Source organism: Marmota monax, unplaced genomic scaffold (genome assembly GCF_021218885.2).
Source record: "Marmota monax isolate L192 unplaced genomic scaffold, Marmota_monax_Labrador192_F-V1.1 WCK01_AAM20220418_F8-fsc00041, whole genome shotgun sequence".
NCBI lineage: Eukaryota > Metazoa > Chordata > Mammalia > Rodentia > Sciuridae > Marmota > Marmota monax.
Window position 1 is genome coordinate 9,288,440 of NW_026695238.1, and position 21,315 is coordinate 9,309,754.

A 21,315-nucleotide genomic window follows, 5' to 3' on the forward strand; every position below is an offset into this window, starting at 1 on the left:
AGAACACTGGTACTCCAAAGGAGAGCAGTGACACCTTGGAGGTCATCCTTTAGTGATGACCAGGGACATAATCAAGGGGAAGATGAGAAATGGTGATCTTAAAAAACAGTAATGAAAAGCAATGGGAGGTTGCATGCACTAAGAGTAAAAAGAAAGTTGTAATAAGAAACACAGTCCAGTGACTCCTTACTTAATTAAAAAAAAAAAAATGATGAGCCACGACTGATTTGGAAGTACCTCACGGTCCGTCATCTCTTGATAATTGTTTACTCCAAGGAGCTAGAGTGTGATTCGCCATCCCTCCCCTTGTCTTCCTTCCTTCCTTTTCCTCCCTCCCTGTCTCCCTCTCTTCATCCCCTTTTGAATCTACTTCATCTTTCTTGTTCTCTGTCTACTCTTCAGGCAAATTGCACAAGCAACAACAGCCCACACTTCTGAAATGTTATCCATAGAGTCTTCAAAGGAAGTTTCTTCTTTTGCAATAAAAACAGGTGCCTGCTACTTCAAAATTAATCTCTTAGTGGAATGAATGTTTCTTGGGGTAGAAAAGCTCTATTTTACATTTCTTTCTAGGTATAGAGCTCTTGTTTTTGGACTGCAAAAAGCCTTGGCATTTTTTTTTTTTAAATCAGGATGAAAACAGAGTATTTTGGTGATGTAATACTTGCTCTTTAAGTCTAAGTGAGTACTGTATCACCAAAGGTAAGAAGTGAGTTGGACAATTTAACTTTAATATCACAGGCCTAGAGATGTGTAAGAGGCTTGATTACAGGTAGAATCTACTTTAGGATTTCCAGGACTGTCATGTACAATTAATTTGGTTAAAGAAACCTCAGTCAGAGCAACTTCATAAAGATTCATGTCATCAACCCAGGCACATAAATACCATGATAAATTCAGAATGCCTTTATGTTACAGCATTTGAAAGTGACAGAAGAGCCAAAATGAGAGAGATAAAATTTTTTAAATGTCCCTACTGCACGAAAGCTTTAAGCATCAACATTATAGTGCATGTGCCTATATACAAATTTGTGCATGATTGTGCATAATTTGTGCATAATTGATGGGAATCACCTCAATGTCCCTCTGCAGGTGGAGTCATAGCCCGCATGGGTTTGAACATTCCACCACCAGGTGACCTGACCCCAGAGCTAGCCCTACAGGTGACTAGCTAGGGGTTTTCATTGCTACACGTAACTGGTGGCTATTGGTTTCTATTACAGACCTAAGTGGGGCTTGATGAACCTTCACAGAACCCAGACTGAACCCGAAGAGTCAAAACAAGGCCTTTACAGGTCAAGATGAAATCAAAATTTTGCCTGGATTTTGGAAAGGCTCAGTTTGCACATTGGAGATATCAGTATCCACATTTGAAAGAGTCTGATTAAGTCAGGAAACCTCCACAGGAGCAGTTTATCCTTAGTTAGGTACATTTGGTGACGTGAAAGGCCGTCCATTTGTCAATCTCTTTTCTTCAGATCATACCTTTAGCATAAACTTGGAAAGAGCCTTATAGTAAATAAATATTTGTCATCCTTTCCTAAGAAAAACATTGAGTTTTTTCACTTCTTGGGACTGAGTGTGTGAACCCAGGAATGAATACATGGACAAATTGGCTCATTATGAAAACTCATCAACCAGGTTTCTGATGGATGATTCACCTGTAATTTTATATAATAAAAGATGGTACCCTAAGGTGTGCAAGGATTTATGCCTTCTATTAAATGGGGTTAATTTATAAGTTATGGTGATATTTTATCTATGTCATCATAGGATACACCGGTTTAATTCTCTCTGAAGCAGGAATTCAATGGTATTTTGAGGAATGTGTGGGCAGATATTTCATCACCATAACAAAACTAAGAAAGGATTTTCTGAAATGGATCTTAGAGGGTGACATCCTCTTGAATGAGGGCCACCAACTTAATAAGCTGGGGACCTAGGCCTGGATTTCAGGTTTTATATTCTGTGTTACCTGATCTCCTCTACTTGCTTTTAGAAGTAGCATTGATAAAAAGGTAAATTTGGGTATGTTTGGTGACAGAAAAATGCATAATAATTGACACTTACTATATGGTTCCTACCAGCAAAAATGCTCAAAACCTTATCAAGTAGTTTAAACCCTGTTATGTGCTAAGGCAACTCACAAGAGAGAGAAAAGCAAGATCACTGTGCACTTTACACAGGAAGTGCACCTTGAAGTGGGTTTTGGGCACCTGTGAGGTTTGGCTCTATAAATGTCTGTGGATGAGAACAGCTTGAGGTGAAGGACGGAAGCAGATCAATGTGGATCCCGAGGGGACCCGGGATGTCTGTGTTCTTGGGAGCAGAGAGCTATGGAAAAGAGGGTGGATGGTACTTGTGAAAATTAGATGATTTTAAATTTCTTACAATATTAAGTATGGAGTCATAGAAAAAATTTTTGAACAAGGTAGGTGTGCTGAAAGTCATCTATGAAATGTGGCATTGTGTCCTCGTTACTTGTGAGCAGAGAGATCCTGGGAACCAGCAAGGAGGTTTCTGGGACATGAGATAAATACAGGAGCTATTGCAAAGAAAAAGACAAACTGTCACAGAGCTTACTTTACAGAGAAAGGAAAAGAAAACTGATGATAAGTATTAGAAAACTATTAGAAGATTTGTTCAGAAAAATGGAGGTGGCACTCCTGCGAAACATGGGTAAATCACTAGGGGGATTCAGACATTGAGAGGAAGCTTTATCTTGGTTTTCCTGGTGAGCATGTGTGTATAATGCCTGGTGTGCAGAATACTGAGATCCAAGACCAAGCAAGAGCGCAGGGAGAGGACAGAGCTACTGGAGTCTGTACCCGACTGGAGAAAGAAAAGACTGGATCAGAAGCCACAGGAGTGCTATTCTAAAGGGAAAGTGCAGAACAAGGACGTGAAGCAGGAGACAATGAAAGGAGAGAGGTGAAGTGATGAGGGTTATAGACAGAAAGGGGAAGAGAAGAGAAGTATAGTACATGTGTGTGTGTACACGTGAGTCTGTTTAGCAGAGGTGAGGAGCGACGTTCTTCTTGTATATGCCGGGTATTTTTCTCTGAACTTTCCAAGTCATTTTGTTCCATCTTTTTATCTACCATCAGCTTGACTCTTCCCCATTACTCTGGGTGATAAAATATTCCACCTATCACTATTTGCTTAGAATAATATATATGCAATAAAATGAATGCATTCTGAAATACGTTTGATTTCTGGATAGGTTGGAAAATAAATCCATGGATCCAGAATCCTTCCTACTTCATATTCTGCCACACAAAACATCATGGAGTTCTTAGAGGATCATTATAAAATGTAAACAAAATAGAAATATGATAAATAAAAACTTTAACTCATCATAGGAAATATGATGAATGTAGTCATGGAAGTCAAGGGAGGGAGGGAGGGAAGGAGGAAGGAAGGAAGGAAGGAAGGAAGGAAGGAAGGAGGGAGGGAGGGAGGGAGGGAGGGAAGGGAAGGAAGGAGACAGGCAGGCTTTGGAGTGCATAGGTAACATTTTAGAATGTAGGAGTCCTCTGGACCAAAGCTAAAGATGAAGCATCAAAAATAATCAGGTTACTTGCTTTCCCTGTAATGGGTATCGCTGCTACTGCAATCACTCCACAGAAACTAACCTTAAATGGGATAAAATGTGCAAGAGATCAGGCCTGGGCTTCCAGAGATTTGTTCCTTATCCCCCAAGAGCTGATCTGAGAATAAAGTTCCTTTCCGAGTCAATTGTTATGAAGGTGTTTAGTCACCCGCCAATTATTAGCCAACATCAGAGGCTAATAATTGTTTTCTTTTCCTTTCTCTGTTTCTGCATATTCCCAGAACACTTAGCAAAACCAAAAGGGAGACAGAAAGCCATCCCAACTCTGCAGACGTTACTCAGCTAACCTTTTGTCTTTTCTCCTTGTTTGCAGAACCTAAAGTAAGCTGCAAGTTAGGCAGATCTGCATCCACATCAGGTGTGCCTCCGCCCTCGGCTCCTCCTCTCAGGCAAGCCAGTGACCTGCAACAGAGCCAGGTACCATCATCGTTAGCCAATCGTGATTGACTTCCTGTGATGCAACATGCCAAATGCTTCCCACTTCTGTCTGTCGTGTGTCGCTGTAGACAACTCTTGCATTTGCTTTTATTTTTCTCTGTGTGTATGGGGTGGGGGATGAGTTCTGGCCTTCTGTGTTTTCATCTCAAGAGGAATGTCTTTCTTCTTTGTGACTGGTGAAACTTTCTTTGCTGTTTGTTACCAAATCGTTTTTGTCTCTGGTTTCCATCATTCTGTAATTTAAATTTAGTAAACATGTACTGTATGTATTGGCATAGTGGCTATTCTTTAAAATTCTTTCTCTTTTTCCATGTTTTGTGTACTTTTATACTGTCTCCGAAAATTTATCAACATTTGATAAATTTATCTACCTTGTTTTATGTAAATTTCTTTTTAAATGTTTTGTCCACAATATTGCACAGATGTTATCAATGAATTTGTACATATCTTTCAGCTCTTATCTTATTATACTGTAATATTTGTGGAAGTTTACTTTTATTTTTATTTAGCTTGGAGCATGATTGTAAGATACTGTGAATATTGATGTCCTTATAAATATTCATATACCAACTCATTTGCATTGAACACGGCAGCTAGTGGTTCTTCTTTCTTAGGCTGTGGAGACAAATTGACTGACCAGATAATCTAGATATTTACCGAAAGCTGTAGATTAATAAGGCAACCTCCAAATAAATGACTTTTCTTTCCTATACCAACAATATCAGAAATGTTTTCAGAAAGGGAATGTAAGTGTTCATGCATGGTAAATGAGATCTCTATTATCACTTTGAGAACAGAGGCAAAAAATAAAAGCATAAACTAAAACATCATTTAATTCTTTAAGTACAATATGTTGCTCTGAAGTTCATTTGAGTGTGTGGTTATGAATGAGGAATTCAGTATGGGGGAAGCCACTCACATAAATGTCCTATGTGTAACTCACTCAATAGGAATTCAACACATTGACTTGATTTGTAAGGCGTGATCACTGTCGCTGTGAAGTGCTATAGGTGGGATAATGTCACCCTGGAGTGGGTTCTCCCTGCTTCCCAGGTTCAACCATGAAACTCTTCTGAAACAGTAAATGATGAAACTAATGATGACACCTCCTTGGGAACTGTCCAGTACTGATTAGCAAATTACATATTCATCCATTATTTTAAATGTCTGCTATTTGAAAAGCATAACTACACAGATTAATTGCATTTCTATAATGAGAGGCATGGTGCTTCTTAGAATTTTGTCTGCCTTAAATATGCACAGTATTTTATTTGTGAATATATGAGGTACCTACAAACCCAAGTGCTTCTCTTAAGGGTGTCTCAAGTGGCATTTGGAACTTCTTGTGTCTTAAACAGTTAAATGCCTTTATAACTAAATGTAGCCATCTTAAACACTTCTTTGTTTTTTATTTTTTATTTTGCTTTGTTTTGGTACCCCGGCTGGAACCCAGGGGTGCTTAACCACTGAGCTACATCCTAGCTTTTTATTTATTTTTTATTAGTTTTATTTAGAGACAGGGTCTTGCTAAGTTGCTGAGGCTGGGTTTGAACTTGCAATCCTCCTGCCTCAGCCTCCCAAGTCACTGGGATCACAGGAGTGTGACACCATGCCTATCTCTTAAACACTTTGAATATAAAGGAAGTCGAAAAGATAAGACAATAAATAAATAATAACACAATCTCACTAAGATAAACTGTTTAATCCCCAAAATGCTGTGTTTACTAATATCTGAAATTTAAAAATATTAGATATAGAGTTTTAGCTAATTGGTGGAAAATTGCATTAATACAATCCATTTTCCAGGTATTCAATTGCTGCTATTACATTATTACCCTCAGTATCTCAGAAGTGTTCTGTGTGTTGTGTTTTGTTTTGCCTTTTCATAATTGACTGTACAGTTGTTTCATCTAAGACCCTTCAGCTCTCCATGCAAGCAGGTTCCAAGAGCAACCTTCCAAAACAGAGGCAAGCACCTGTTTATGCCTCTGCATTATCAACTCTTTGCTCACCTAATGGGAAGTTCTTCATTCTTCAAAATACACCAAGGGAAAACCTCACACCCTTTTTACATGCTGTTAGATTCTTTATCTATGGAAACTTCTTCTGACACCCAGATCACCAGAGATGGGCCATCAGGGCTATGAATGAGAAAAGTGCTTTCCGGGCTTCTCTGTGGCCAAGCAACAATGGTAAAACCTTGCTCTGAATTAACCAAAGTCAACCAACATGCACGAAAGGTCCCCTTTCACTTAATCCCAGTCCCTCAGCCCTAGTCTTGATTCAGTTGTCTTAAGTGGCAGTGAGGCTGACATGGCCCTGTGCTCAGGAATGTGAAGCAAGGGCAAAAGATGTCCAAATGCTTTTTCTGAGAGCAAATGCTCAAATTTTATTCAGGCTTGTGGAGCACATAGCATTATTAAAGACGAAATCATCCTGGTCAGTAATAAAGCAGTTTTCTAACACTAGGATCCCTCATAGTTCTTAAAATCCAGAATTCCTAATAGGACCTATGTAGAATTCTTCCTAGGAATCATTGGAAAACAATGTGATCTATTAAAAAAGAAATGGAAGCAGTCAACAAACCCCAAACCATCCTGGGAGGGCCAGTCTACGAGGAATCTGGCCTTAGGAAGACCTCATTCATGGAGTGGTGTTTGCATCCTATCTCTTTTCAGTGCTTTGTGCTCTCTGAGAAGTGTTACAGGTGGCATTAGGTAGAACTGCTAAGCATTGCTCCAGCAGAAATGAGCAGAAGTGGCCAAAAGTGACTGACCCCAACCCTCGGCTGCCTGATGGAACTGATAGGACCAACCATTTCCAGAGAGTCTAAGGCCACTGAAGACAGGATGGCCCGCCATCTCAGTGGGCGGGAAACAAGGGGAAGGTAACGTTGATCGACTTGTTTTAGCATCAGGTAACAAGCACAGGCATGAGATCGGTGGAAATATAAAATATTTTCTGACTGGGATTTCAAAATAGGTAAGATAAAATAGGAAGCTAGGGAAAGAAGTGTGATTTTCAAGCATTCAGGCTTTGTTCTACAACACATTATTCTGTGAAACCCGGAGAGATGAAAATCAGATTTTCTTCCTTCATACCTCATTCTTGAGCAAGTAAACTAGGCAGGGACAATTGAGGACATTTTCTTGGAATTTTAATGCAATGCAACCACTTGTTTTGACATTTGCCATTACACAAATCTTTGGGAATTAAACTGAATTTCTCTGCCTTAAAAAGTTAATCTCTTCCTTGTAAAAATAACAAGTAAAAAAGTTGACTGCTGAACTTGGAGCACCTGTCACGTTCTCCTTTGTTTTCCTCTGTAATAGAGGAGAAAGCCATGTGCTCCAAAGAAAGAGCCGGGAGTGCTTTAGAGACAGCAGCTGATGTGCATGCATTTCATCATCCCTGGCTGAGAACGAGCCCCCTGTCTTCAGGGATCCCACTGGGGTCAGCACCATTATCTACAGTCCTCCTGCAGCAGGTGGTGGGGCAGGGCATGCAAAACCAAGCCCTCCTTCAAGAATGGAGCTGCCAGGATGGGTCTCCATGCCAAAGGGCAACTCTGCCAGGAAAGATGCTCCAGAGGTCTGTTTGCACTCATTTTTTCTGGGAAGGAAGGAGATGTGGGCACACCCACCACCATGCACAGTCTCACCCTCAACACACACACACACACACACACTCACGCACTCATGAACACACACACACTTCACAAATGGCCCAAAGGTTTGACTGGAACTTCAACTTCTTCCTGAGGCTTGTTTATCATTTAAGCTGGGTGACCTCTGAGGGTCTTTGATATGGGGGAGAGGAATAAGACCATCTGCTGTTTTGTTTGGAAACACATTTCAAAGTCTGGCAGACCCACATCTCTCTAGAAGTCCATGCAGAAAGCCTCAGCCTCTGGACTCATGATCTCTGTGCTGTGGGTCCCTGAACCATTATGCCTATGTCCTCACACCCAGGACAGGCCTCGCCCAGCTCCCGCCCTTTCATACTCCAAGGCTGTTATTCAGGTTAGTAGCCCAGGTCCTTTTGATTGCAGCCCTCTAGTCCCTCCATGCTCCTAATATCACACTTCTGGGGGGTGTCCAGAGCATAATGAGAGCTTCCAGGGTGCCCATAGGGCCCAGTGGCTCTCTGTTCCCACAGGGTCCATAGCTGTCTGCACACCCGCATCTGGCTGGCACTCCTGGATGCTGGAAGAGCACGCTGGGGTGACCCTCCATAGCTTAGTTTGTGTCCAGAGAGTATTTCTAGACCTGTCTGCATGTTAAAAATTGTTTTCTATGTACTTTTGAAAAAGGACCCCATGGGGTCATGAGATCAGTACGCTCAGAGGTGAAGGTGAAGGGCTTAGCATTCCTTGGCAAGGACTGTGCCCAGTCCCAAGGATGTGCCCAGCATGTGTGATGAGCCAGTGGTCCTTTGCTGACTGACTCATTCTCTCCCTCTGTAAATGTCCCCTGAAAAACTTTCTTCTCCCACAGTCTGATCTTGTCCCTGTTCTTCATTCCTTTTAATGCCTCCAGAGCAGGGATGTTTTGACTTTCCCATAGCCCCTGAAACGCTTTGCCTTACAGCATGGAAGACTCCTTACTCTCTCTTAAGGTCTCTGCAAGTTTTTGGCTTCAGCTTTCTGGATTGTGAGGGTATTTGCACATAAAACATGTGCAAGCCTTCTGGAGGAAGGCTTCAGACAGGGAGACCAAACAGAGCAATATTCCAGGGTGTGAAATGAGGATGCAGAGAAGAAATTCAACCTCAGCCACTCAGTGCCCAGAATCAACCCCACACAATGTTACTTTAAAGACTTTGGCCTCATTTAATATTTCCTTCAATTACATCAGGTAGAAAAACTGAATGAAACCAAAGAGCGATATGGAAAAATCTCCATACCTTCATCTCAATTCTGCTGAAAACTTAAACCTGCTCTGCAGAAATTAAGTTTAAAAAAAAAATACAAAACCTAAAGGCAGAGAAAAGCTCCAACCACATTTCCTCTGTAGAAGTCTTGGGCAAGAGGTGACCCGTTCGGCCAAGGCTGTGTGTCATGGAGCTCGGCTCCTGCCAAGTAAGCCTAGGACATGTTTTGTGGGGCTTTCTAACCGACCAGTTGGGTACATTTTTACCTATGTCTCACCTAGAAAAGTGCTCAGGTTCTGTGCTGGACACAAAGGAACAGTGTTGAGAGGTGAAAGACCCCAGGAAATGTGGACGGAGGACACACAAGACCAGCTTTGTACTTGCTTGATTCCCCTTGGGGGTCACCTGACATGTATTTCCAAGTATGGAAAAATCCAAGAGGGTACTTGGAAGCCCCCATTCAGTTCACAACACAGGGGCAGTATGTTGTCAAAGAACTATTTATCTGCACCAAATTCAAATTGTGAAGTGTTATATTAACAGATTATGTATAAAAACGATGTTTATTTGTTATAATGAGGATATTTATTGAAGAATGGATCTGTGAAATGAAATGTAGAATAAATTTATATTGCAAATGAGAATGTCAGTGGCTAAATTGATATATTGCCATGTATTATGGCATCATTACCTTAAAATAATGCAAGTATTACAAAAAAACCCACCACATTATCTTACACATGGTCTCTAAAATCCTATTTGATTGATTTATAAAATCTGAAGTTTTAGTTTTTGTGAAGCTCTCTATGAGCTATAATTAATGTCATATTTAAAGAAGGAAAATTGTGTTAATACCTTTGAATAGCATAAAAGGCAGCTGAATCCAGTAATATGTGAACTGAAATGTTGGAATTATTTGATATCCATATTCATACAAAAGTGACAAGACAGCAGTAACTCAGATTACATTTTATAACTAACTGAAGAGTGTGTTGAGAAATATGGACATACTCTTTAGCCATTGCATGCTTGTGAATGTTAAGTGACAATATCTGGGGACAAAAGTGACAAAGTGTTTGGGGGTCATCTTTTAAAGTCAAGTAGTATCATAACAAGCTTTTCAGTAGCCTTATTATTATTATTATTTTGAGGTACTGGGGATTGAACTCAGGGGTATTTGATCACTGAACCACATCCCCAGCCCTATTTTGTATTTCATTTAGAGACAGGGTCTCACAGAGCTGTTTAGTGCCTCGCCATTGCTGAGGCTGGTTTTGAACTCACAATCCTCCTGCCTCAGCTTCCTTAGCCACTGGGATTACAGGCATGAGTCACTGCACCCGGCCTCAGTAGCCTTATTATTGAGTGGAGTGAAACAAGCTCATCTCAGCCACTTATTCCCCTGGAGTATGAGAGAGAGTTTAATAAACAAGAGAATATTCTCTGAGAAGTCTTGAACCAAAGGACAAAGTGCACACCTCCTTCACCACACAATTGATGGTCACTGTTGCTACCCCTTGTGACAACTTAGGGTACTAAAGTGAGGTTACAAGCTTTGTCAGAGTCTATGATCTGAACTACTCAGCTAGATAAAAACCAGCCAAGATTTAGAGAAATTCAAGAATGTATTTTCATCTTGACTTCACAAGTTAGTAGTTGTGTGACTGTAAATATGTGGCTCAAATTTTGTTCTCTTTTTTTGTAAAATAGAGGCAGTATTATTTGACTAGTGCTGTTGTTGAGGATTAATGAAATAATACACATATGATAGGTCTAGGCAGACACCACCTCTTAGAAAAATATTAATTCATTCTTCTTTCTTTTAAAGTCTTTCTTCCAAAAATTCAACTTTCATACTTGCTGAAAATTTTAAGAAAGAGAGTAGTTCTGGTCAGTAATATTCCATAGAAGGTGATCACAGAGGGAATGGTTTGGTGCTTCCCATATTACCAACCCTACAGGTGGTTTTGATGAAAAATAAATATAAATTGGCTGCAGGTATCATTTAAGAAATGTCAGATCACCTGTCCTCGGTTACCACTTATGCCCCTATTTGAACTAATGTATGGATAAATGCAGTGGAAATGTTATGGCTGTGTAGGACACTATTATCTGCATCTGCATCTGAAAGGGTCAGGACAAAAAAAAAAAATTGAAACTATTTATTTATTTCCAATGCCAGAATTTATTTAAAGATTCCCAAGACCACAGTTGCAAGAGTCTTTTTTTTCTTATCCACAACATGAACTTTATGAAATGTATCAATTTAAATCTTGAAAGTGTGGGTCTCTAGATGGGGATGGCCTTTCCAGCTTGGAAAAAGCATAGCAATAGATGGGTACATGGCGCCCTCTAGTGTTTGAAGTGCATATTGCAACCAGTGGTTGGCTTTTCAAAATAATCCAAACAAAACTCTGTTTAAGGCAGGGACAATGTTCGTTGTTCGTCTATTAGATAATTATTTTTAATACTTTTGGGAGGGGGGACATAATGAATCACATCTAGTGATACTGATCTCTGAATGCTGTGCATTATTTGTGAACAGATGCAGTCCTTTTCACTAGGATTTATGACATGAATCGTATCACCTGGTCTAGCCTGAGTGTCCACGAGAGGTCATTACCTCTGTTTTGCAGACCAAAAAAAAAAAAAAAAAAAAGCAGAGAAAACTTAATTGACTAAATGGAAGAATTTCTTTTGTTTGCCATTAACATCTTTGAAATGACTAAGATTTTTTTCCCCTAAAAGAGCCATTTTTCCAACTAGTGATAAATTAACCTCCAAATTAAATTACAGGTGGATTGACAATAAAGGTTATCACTATATTAATATTGGCTCACTATTGCACTGCATGACACTGAGAATAATAAATACATCCACCTGGTGAGTGCCTTACTTAAGAAGCATTAGAGACCTCTAATTTCTCCACCCAGCTCACCTGCTGGTTAACTCTTTGTTCTTTATTCTGTGCTACAAATGAACATTGCCTTCAGGTTGACAGCATCTTCCCAAATGAAACAGATTTCTAAAATAGCATTTTTGGAGAGCTCATTAAGTGCTTGGCACAGTGTTCATAAGTCTACATTATCAAATTTTATTCTCATGGTACTCTATGACATAGGCATACCATTCCTGTGTCACTGACGAGAAAACTGGAGCTAATGGGTTTCTACTGCTTGTTGTGGGTCCCACAGGTGGTCAGTGGCTATGTGCACGTGAACCATAAGCCCAGGTGGTTCTCTGTACCAAAGCTCTGCCCCATACACAGCTGCCCTGAGTACGCCTGCTTCTCTGAATTTGCTTTCTTCCTATAGTTTCATTCATCTATTTATTTAATCACTCTTTGATTTTTCCAGGGTTTGTCTTAGAAAAGTTAGAAAACAAAATATTTTTAAAAATTTTGGGAGAGAATGAATTCTGATGGACTTCTGCTAAACAGGGTTCCACCTGTGAAGAAAATCTCTGAGAATGAAGTGGGACTGGGGGAGGGGAGAAGTAACTCCTGGAGGAAAGCTGAGTGGCACTGGTTGGTTGCACCACACTCTTGAGGACCATGAAGTATCGGTGTGACAGCACAACTAACCCTTTCACATTAAGAGAAGAAAAGACACCCCTCTCTCATATCTAGGTTGCTAGATTCGTGGTGTACATTTACCCAAAACCACACAAAGGACAATAATATATTCACCAGGGTTCTGACTTCTGGGCTTCCATAGCATTCCATTGAACAGACACTTTAAAGTTTGAGAGAAGGGTAACCATACTGTCAGTTCAAAGCATTTGTTTTCTAAAGCAAATGCTGCATTAGAGCTAGTTAATAATCCCTGGTTGTCAGCTGTTTTGACAGGGATGGTATTTGGTATTTGCAATGTTACATTTAATGACTTCCTTCCCCCAAATCAGGCATTTATTTGAAGGACCAAAAGGTGTCAAGAGTAATCCTACCTAACCCAATAAACTTTGCATATGAAAGTACAGGAAGCCAACAGAGCCAAAGTTGCTTATCATTCAAGGCATACTTCAGGTAGGACCCCAATCTGTGCTAAGTAATGAAACAGGGATCCTAGGAGAAGTCAGGCACTTACACTCAAAGGTGAGTGTCTTCAGGCTTTGCGAAATTTCCAGGTATTTTGATTTCGACATCTATTTGAAGCAAGATAATGGATATGAAAGTGCATTTTAGAATCGAATGGATAAACGCAAATACTTATTTTGGGTCATTCATGTATTTGACACATGGGCTGTTTTTAACACTTCGTTAGAGCAAATAAGTGCAAATACTCTTGCCTCTAAGAACACATGCATCGGGGAAATGAGAGGAGCAGAAGAATAGAGAGGAGGATGGAGCCACATAAGCAGCTTTACTGTTTGGACTTCTTTCTCTTGAATCCAAATGTATCTTACAAGATGACCATATGCAGTATTGTGACAAACTCAGTGTCTGTCACCCATTTCCCACCTTGCATCTCCAGTATGGCTGTCTGTTCCCAAATCCATTCTTTTCATCAAAGGGAGTGTGAGTATATGTTAACCACCCCCCTGCACAATTCTATAAGGTCTGCTATTGCCTAGAGAGTGGAATAGGGCCCTGTGTGACCTGGCCCTGGCCCTGGGCAGCTCCACCATCCACCACCTACTTCCAGCTTCTTATGATGCCTCCTGTCATCCACCATTCTTTCTCACTTTATCATGATCTAGGGATGCCTCCAGCAATTGCTTCACTCTTCCTTCTTCTTGGAACTTCTTCCCAAGTGCTGGGTTGCTGGCAAACTATCACTTATCCATTTAAGTGTGGGGTCACATGTATTCTGTTGTTAGACTGTCCCAACTCTCCCAAGCATAGCTCCCTTCTTCTTTGTCTCTCCACTGTAATTACCAAACATAGCCATAAATGACACTATATTTGTACCACAGAGGAACACTGTAGAGAGATAATACCTATGTTCTGTTATGGAAAAGAAGTCTGCAAAGAGTCAAGTAAATTCCTTTGCTATCAGAGTTTCTACCTTGCAGATGCGCTATGAAACATAGAGAGGGAGAGATGATTATTGCATATTTCTCTAATACATTTGATCATGGATCTGTTTTTTTCATTTTTGAAAATTTGTTTTGATTCCAAAAAAATACCTTATAGTTGTTTGCATTAGAATGTAGGCTTCTTGAGGGCTGGGAATATATATTTTCCACTTGGAAACTTCTAGTTGTTTCAATAGATATTGAATTAAAAAAACAAATTAACATTAAGGGTGGAACAGACACACATATTATTGTAAAACTGTTGTGATGATTTGCAGAGGCATTTTGGCTCCTGGCAGGGGGTTCTCCCTGTAGTCATCACAGAGTTTCTCCTCAGTAATTAACTAGTCTTACCTGCTTGCTGAGGATGAAAGAGAAGTTGGAAAAGAGAATGGAAATGAAGTACCACTGAGACAGGTAACATAATACTGAAATTCACATTGAAAGAGAAATTTCTATTAAACCCAATCCTAAAAATCAATTTCAAAAAATAAGCAGCTTTATTAATGGAAGGAGAAATAAAATATTGTGAGAAGTATTCTAAATAGACCTTCTGTACTTAAATGACAAAGACCTTATATATTAAGAACAAAACAGTAACATGGATTGGAGTGAATTAAGACCTTTATAGTCTTCAAGAACAGAAATGATTATGAAGGCTTTTCCCCAGAAATAATTCAATATACAATTATATTTTTTTTAAAAAAAATCACATTTACATGATATCTAAATTCATTTGATTTTACTTAGATTTTCTCCTTATAAAATTTTGCACAAAGTTCATTGAAACTGTGCTCTGTTTTTTCTCTCTTTTCCCTTCTACTGTTCTGCCCTAGCTTTGCTGGGCAGGTGCCCTAAACACCTGAGACTTGCCTGCTGGGTTATTTAGAGCTTGTTCCATGCCTCCAGAATTTCTAAAAATTCTCTTGTAGCCAAGTTTAAATACAAAGGCAAAACGGTAAAAAAAAAAAAAAAGTGAAGAGTCTCAATGACAATCAGATGTCAGCTATGACAGTTTTTGAGCAGAGAGGTCACCCTCTGCTCCACTGTCTGCTGTCCCAGTGCAGTCATAGGTGGGGTGGGGGTGCTGATGAGCTGAGTGGCCAGGAGAGGGCCGCACTGCGTCTGCCCCTCCCTCCGTCACAGGCAGGCCTGAGTCCACCCTGTCTGCCCCAGAGTGATGAATCTCAATAAGATAAAGTTCAATGTCTGTCACTGAGAAGGAAAAACTGAGGTGCGTGCGGGGGTGAGGCCCGGGAACTGGTCTAGAGTAGGACGGATGGGGTCCTTATTCCTTTCTTGTCCTTCCTCTTTCCTTTCTCCTGCCTCCCAGTAGCTCTCAGGGGCTTTGCATGGTGTGGCTGGACCTGAGGAAACCCTGGATCCTGGACCTGGAGGATGCCAGGTGCAGGCATAGAATACTGGTTTGGCAACCTTGCTCACCATGGCTCTGAAAATAGCCATCTGAAGTCTGAGCAAAAGTGTAGTGGGGGTAAAATTAATGGGGGGGGGGCATCCTATTTTTTCTTCTCTTTCCAAAATTTTCATGTTCTAAAATCACTCACCTTATACAAAGTTTTCACCTCCTGTGTCTCATTCCCCCTATTTAGCCTCTTGCACCACCAACCACACACTATTAATGAACATGTGTAACTGTCTTTGACATTTCAAAGTAATTCACATTAGTAATTTGGAGTTTACAAATGGCTTTTATGTATTCAGTCAACAAATCTTCAACATCCACCTGCTAAACACCAGGTGTTCTGCTTGACGCTCAAGTTTGCAAGATGCTGATTCAAACTCCTCTGTTCAAAGGCATCTCAACCTCATAAAGAAGCCAGGTTGCGTGTGTGTGCACTTGTGTGTGTGTACTTGCAGTTCAGGGTAATTGAGAAGCATATACACGGAAGATAGAGGGATTGACTGCCAGTGTTGGGGTCGCCATTGGCGGTGGTCAAGCAGGACTTCCCAGAAGGAGGTGGTGACATTGATGGACATTTTAATAAAGGCAGGTGGAAGGCAATTAGAGATAAGAGTTGCTAAGGAGTTAGGGACCTGAAGTCAAACAATTTGTCAGGGAAATATGAGCCATTTAGCTTGACAGGAGCAAGATACGTTCAGGTGGGAAAGACTGGAGGAAAGAGCATCAGTGGAGCAAGAACAAATAGGGAAGCTCCTGGGGAAGAGGGAGCCATCATCATGATTATCATTAATCACATTTCATAAATGAGGACACTGATCCACCTAAGATATTCAGCAGAAATTTGCTGAGGAGCTGTCTCCTTAAAATTCAGATTCTGATTCCCTAAGATCATGGCACTTAAGCATGAGATGACAGGATGATTGCAGCAGAGAGCCCTTCCCCAGACAATTAGCATCACAAAAGGGAAAATTGTTAACTCCAAAGTATCTAAAATGGATAAAGTACCTAAGAGCATTCATTTGTTTGTTTCACATTTTTTTTAGTTTGATAATTTTCCAATGACAGAAAAATTGGATGGCTAGTACAATGTGTGTGCTATTAAACACACATATCTGTTTTTATCATGCCATTTCATCCCTATTTGAATGTATATCTTCTGAAAACAATAATATTTTCCTCAATTCTATGGTTGAATACAAAGTTCGTTTTCAAATCTCTGCATGTGCTCCAACATAATATCCCTCCCCATTCAGGAGCCAATCAAGAAATGACCACGCATTAACATTTAGTCATCAATTTCTTTTCCTTATTTTCAGATTGGCTTTTCTCACAAATATTTTCACTCGTCTTTCAAAATACCAACAATTTCAGGGTTCTACTGAAATTTTTCCACAATGTCCCCCACAATGTTTTGATCTGAGAATTTACTTGCCGCTTGGTGAGACTTGTTTAGCAAGGTGACTACATATGGTGGTTTTCTCACAGAATCCCATGGTGCATGGTGTGAGTGTCTTTCGTCACTAGAAACAGGGATCTGAGCACATAGTTGAGGCTCTTTCTCCAGATTCTCTACTCCTGGTACTCTCTGTGCCAAGAGGCAGAGACATGGGGAGCACCTAGAGCCTGTCCACCAGAGCGACAAATCTGTTGTTAAAGATATTATGTCTCTTGAGTTTTCTATAGAAAAATTAAAATGAATCTAATTATGCTTTGTCAATGTCTAAGTAATTTGACCTGATGTTTTCTCTTGTGACCATCACAGTAGTTCTGCAAATAGAATCTCCTCTGATGAAAAAAAAAAGTAAAAAAAGGTCAAAATAACAGACAAAGGTCTAGAATCGGTCCCTTCTCACTCTCAAAGCAATGTGCTTTCTTATATGCATCAGCAGCAGTCAGATCTGGTTGGGTATTCTAAAGCCAAGGCATCCTGCAAATGTCTTAGGCAGTCTGTTACCACTAGAGGGCAACCAAGGATCTAAAAGTTAACATGGCTGCCGTCTGTTTGGACTAGGTATCCTTTTGATAGAAGTTTAATACAGGGTCGTGGGGATACATGAATAATAGAGATAAAAAAACATTGTGACCCAGGTGGTATCCCCCAGTTTTTGTTTTGCTAATTTCAACTTAAAATACATTGCAGATGCATTAACTATAAGTGTAATGCAACAAGGTTAAGGATAAATATGAGTACCTAACTAACTCCAAAATTAGTGTATGACCCATATTTAACTTATAGTGAGGTTTTTATGGAGGAGCATGAAGTTGGTTGTTTAACAGTATATATTATCTACCTGCAGGAATAAAGAATGTGGTGCATGAATTTATGGGCTAGGCATTATTTATTACTATTTTCCATGGGTCTGTCTCTCCTTATTTAGAAATCAGAAGTCATTATGAAGCCAGAAACATGCCTGTAATCTCAGAGATGCAGGAGGATCACAAGTCCAAAGCCAGCCTCAGCAACTTAGAAAGGCCCTAAGTAGCTTAGCAAGAACTTGTCTCAAAATGAAAAGTAAAAAGGGCTGGGGATGTGACTCAGTGGTTAAGCATCCCTGAGTTCAATCCCTGGCATACACACATACACAAAAGTCATTATGAAATGCAAATCTGGCTCTTGTCATATTGTGTTACTTTAAAATTAAAGATCCGAAAATATGTTTGTGCACATTGCATTTTTATCTACAATGAGTAAGATGTTACTATGTTTAATTCGTACTTTAAAAACTCATTGCCATGAATAAATATGGAACAAAGCTAATCTTTATATATCTCCTCTGACTCTGGATTATAAAAACAAACCCTATATAGAAATACAAGTAGAAGCCTATGTTTTAATTAATCAAACTCAGAATAATAATAAAAATTACAATAATTTAGTTGGGGGGGGGAGAAAAAAATACAACCCCATGAAAACAGGTATCCAGAATGTACTGGGAGGAGTTTAGTTTGTTGTGTTGTTAGAAAATCTTTAGGAAGTGCTGAAATGAATAGCAGAAAATATCAGAGTTTAGTAGTATTTAAAACGCCAAAAGGGAGAAGCCTTTATTTCAGTAATGACAAAGGAATAATTGTGCTAGATTATTATTATTAAAGAGACAAATGAAAGTAAAGAATAAAAACAAAAAATTTATTTTTGCCTAGCAGTCAGATGATACGCAGAGTGTAAAAATGCAACAGATACTGTTATTCAAACCCTCTAGATTTTTGAAGTATCCTCTGAAAAAATAACAGTGTACAAGGGCAGCAGAGATACACCTTAGTAGAAACTGGCTTTATATATGCTTGTTTGTTCAAATGCTCTCTTCTCCAAACAGTGGACCTGGCATTTGCTTATCCTGAATTAGAAGGTTTTGCAGATAGGCCTTGAAGACTCCCTCTGCCCCAAACCAACTTTGCTCTGTGGCCTTAATAGTGGACACAGACACCAGTAGAAAGAGACCCCAGAGACCATTCCAACCAAAGAGACAGGTCTAGCCAGATGAAATGAGTGCATGCTGTTGTATGAAGTGTTTTTATTAGACCTGAAAATAAAACCCTGGGCTGTTTTATAGAGAGAGGTCATGGAATCTTTGGATAATTTGAAAACTACAATATATTTCCAAACTGGTGGAATGATATTGGTGTGGTTATGCCAGAAGCGAGGGAAAGAATTGCTAGGTTAGTCTGCAGGATTTTTCATCATAATTCTACAGAAAAAAAATGTAAAAGATTCTGGGGGAAAAAAAAGTGCCTTACTTGTAATTTGCATACCCTCATATTGCCACCAAGGGGTGCTATTGCCTTAGTTTATCTTCTTGCTGGAAGTCACCTTCAGCATTTTCCCTAAAAATCTTACAATAGACTTCCAGCCCTCATTTTGTAACCATCAAGTGGTAATTTATTTGTTCTCATGTATTCTGGAATGATAGAGATCTGGATTAAAAGCAAACTCCTAAAATTTCTTTGGCCTATTTGTAACTATTTCTTTAGAAAAAAATGAGCATGAATCTTGGATCAGTACAATGCACATTTGACAAACTATATTCTATTTCTAGGCAGTGATAGGAGGTGGGGTCCTTACCTTGGCTACTTGTGAATCAAACTAATGGTCGTATCACCATTTTGGTAATGGGATTCTGGCACTAATGAGCAATTATTAGACCTGGAGGATAGTCTGAAAGCTGAGTCTCTTTGGGAGATAAAACAAGGACAGCCTGTCACTGGGTAGAAGCTCTTCCCTGGCGGGGAGGATGAAAAGCCAAGGAATCTGTAGTCCTCTCTGTACTCACTACCAGCAGCTCGGTTTTCCTTTGTGTTGGGCACAATGACAAGCAGGCTTTCTTTCCTGGCCCAGCTGGGCTGCAGAACTAAAGCTCACAAATTTGCCATGTGGTGAGCAGAGGCTCCCTTTCAGAGCTGAGGAAGGAAGTCAGGTGAAGCCATAAAGCTTAGGGGCTCAGTTCTTCTGAGTTGGGTCCCAGAGAGTTTCAGTAATTAGCTTTCTGCTCTGAGAGGTGCTGTGTTGAGAGAAGTAAAAGTAAATGAAAAACTTTCTGTGCTCCTAGCAAGACTTTGATGAGGAAAGTAGGAGTCCTGAAGAGAGTCTAACTTGTAAACTACTACCCTAGAGGGCTGTGAATATACATTCTTTGTAGTGTTTGGATTTGGGGGTCTAAAGCATGTACCGAGGTGCCATGTTAAGCAGGGCTACATATTCTGGTGTTTGCAAATAAAATGCTTTGTGAAGTTCACTTAAAAATGGTCTGACATTTTATTAGTCCCTCTCAGAAGAGTTTATTATAGCTTTATCTGAGAGCTTTGTTGAGGATGTGGGAAAGGTTAGTGTGCTTGGAACATTGACACAAAACATTGAGGTTTGGACTTGCCCCTTGGGGCTGTGATTGGTCGGCATGGGAAGGGGACCCATGAGTTTGGGGGGGAGAGTGACTGGAAGAGACTAGGGACAGAGCACGTGAATTGGTACCCACGCCCTCAGTGCAGTGGGGCCATCCTATGATGATCTTTGTTGGTTTTTCTCCTTTCACTCTTTGAGACCAGGAAGCCCCTCAGTTCTTCTCATTAGTCAGCTGAAAAGTGGGACATATGTTTCCTCACATGTCTCAATTCTGATCTATTTGCAGATTCTCTTGGGAGCAGTGTGCTGAGAAAGAACCGGAGGTTACATTTGGTCACAGTGGGAGTGTTGGGAAGTTTTGTTGGTGTTTGACAAGTGCAGGAGGGGTCATCAGAATTCAGGGAATTCAGAAAGGCGCTGTCATTTAGGAATTCTATGTCTAATAACATGATTTTAGAGTAGATCAAGTATCTGTGAAGTGGGGATCACAAACCCCAGTTTTACATGGAGAGAAACATTGGGATTCTTAATTTCTACAGGAAAATGGTTGTCCATTACTACCTTCTCTAATTATTTGACAAGAAACATTTTTTCCCAGGACCCATCTGTTACATTAGTGATTTTTTTCCTAATTCACTGTTTACTAATCGTGAGAGAGTTTCCATTGCTTTCCTCAAAACTTAGAACAAATTAATTGCCATATCTTTGGAGGTCAAGTTCTTTCTAAAGTTTTTCTAAAATTTCCTGGGAAGCAGGCAACCTTTCCTTCAATGTGTAGCATTTTTATGATAGAGAGTAAAAAATGTAAAAAAAAAAAAAAGAACAGTTTGCTTTTTTCCTGAATGTTATATTTGTTTGAATTGCACAATAAGGTGTGAGATAGAAGCCTGAGGGGCCCAGAGGAATCCAGCTGGAATATACGAATTCATGAAATGCCTTGTGCATGAAGTGGTGAGATCAGATGTAAATGTGCAGATGTGTGGAGGCTCTAGGCTTAATCCTGTCTCAATTATCCCCTTGCTGAGTTCCATGGACAAATTATTTAACCTCTCTGACTCAGGTGCCTTATCTGAAAAATGGCAGTAATTAAGAGGAGCTGTAATTATAGTCCTAAAGAGT

At 39.9% G+C, this 21,315-nt stretch overlaps 1 protein-coding gene across 2 annotated transcripts in view; it reads left to right on the plus strand.

The window, feature by feature from the left end:
• Positions 1-21,315, plus strand: part of Nyap2 (neuronal tyrosine-phosphorylated phosphoinositide-3-kinase adaptor 2) — a 249,231-nt gene that overhangs the window by 208,566 nt on the left and 19,350 nt on the right. For both annotated transcript variants that reach the window (XM_058577456.1, XM_046439583.2), the window contains one exon: positions 3,927-4,030. In XM_058577456.1, coding sequence (XP_058433439.1) covers positions 3,927-4,030 — 104 coding nt within the window. The remainder of the gene's footprint in view (positions 1-3,926; positions 4,031-21,315) is intronic.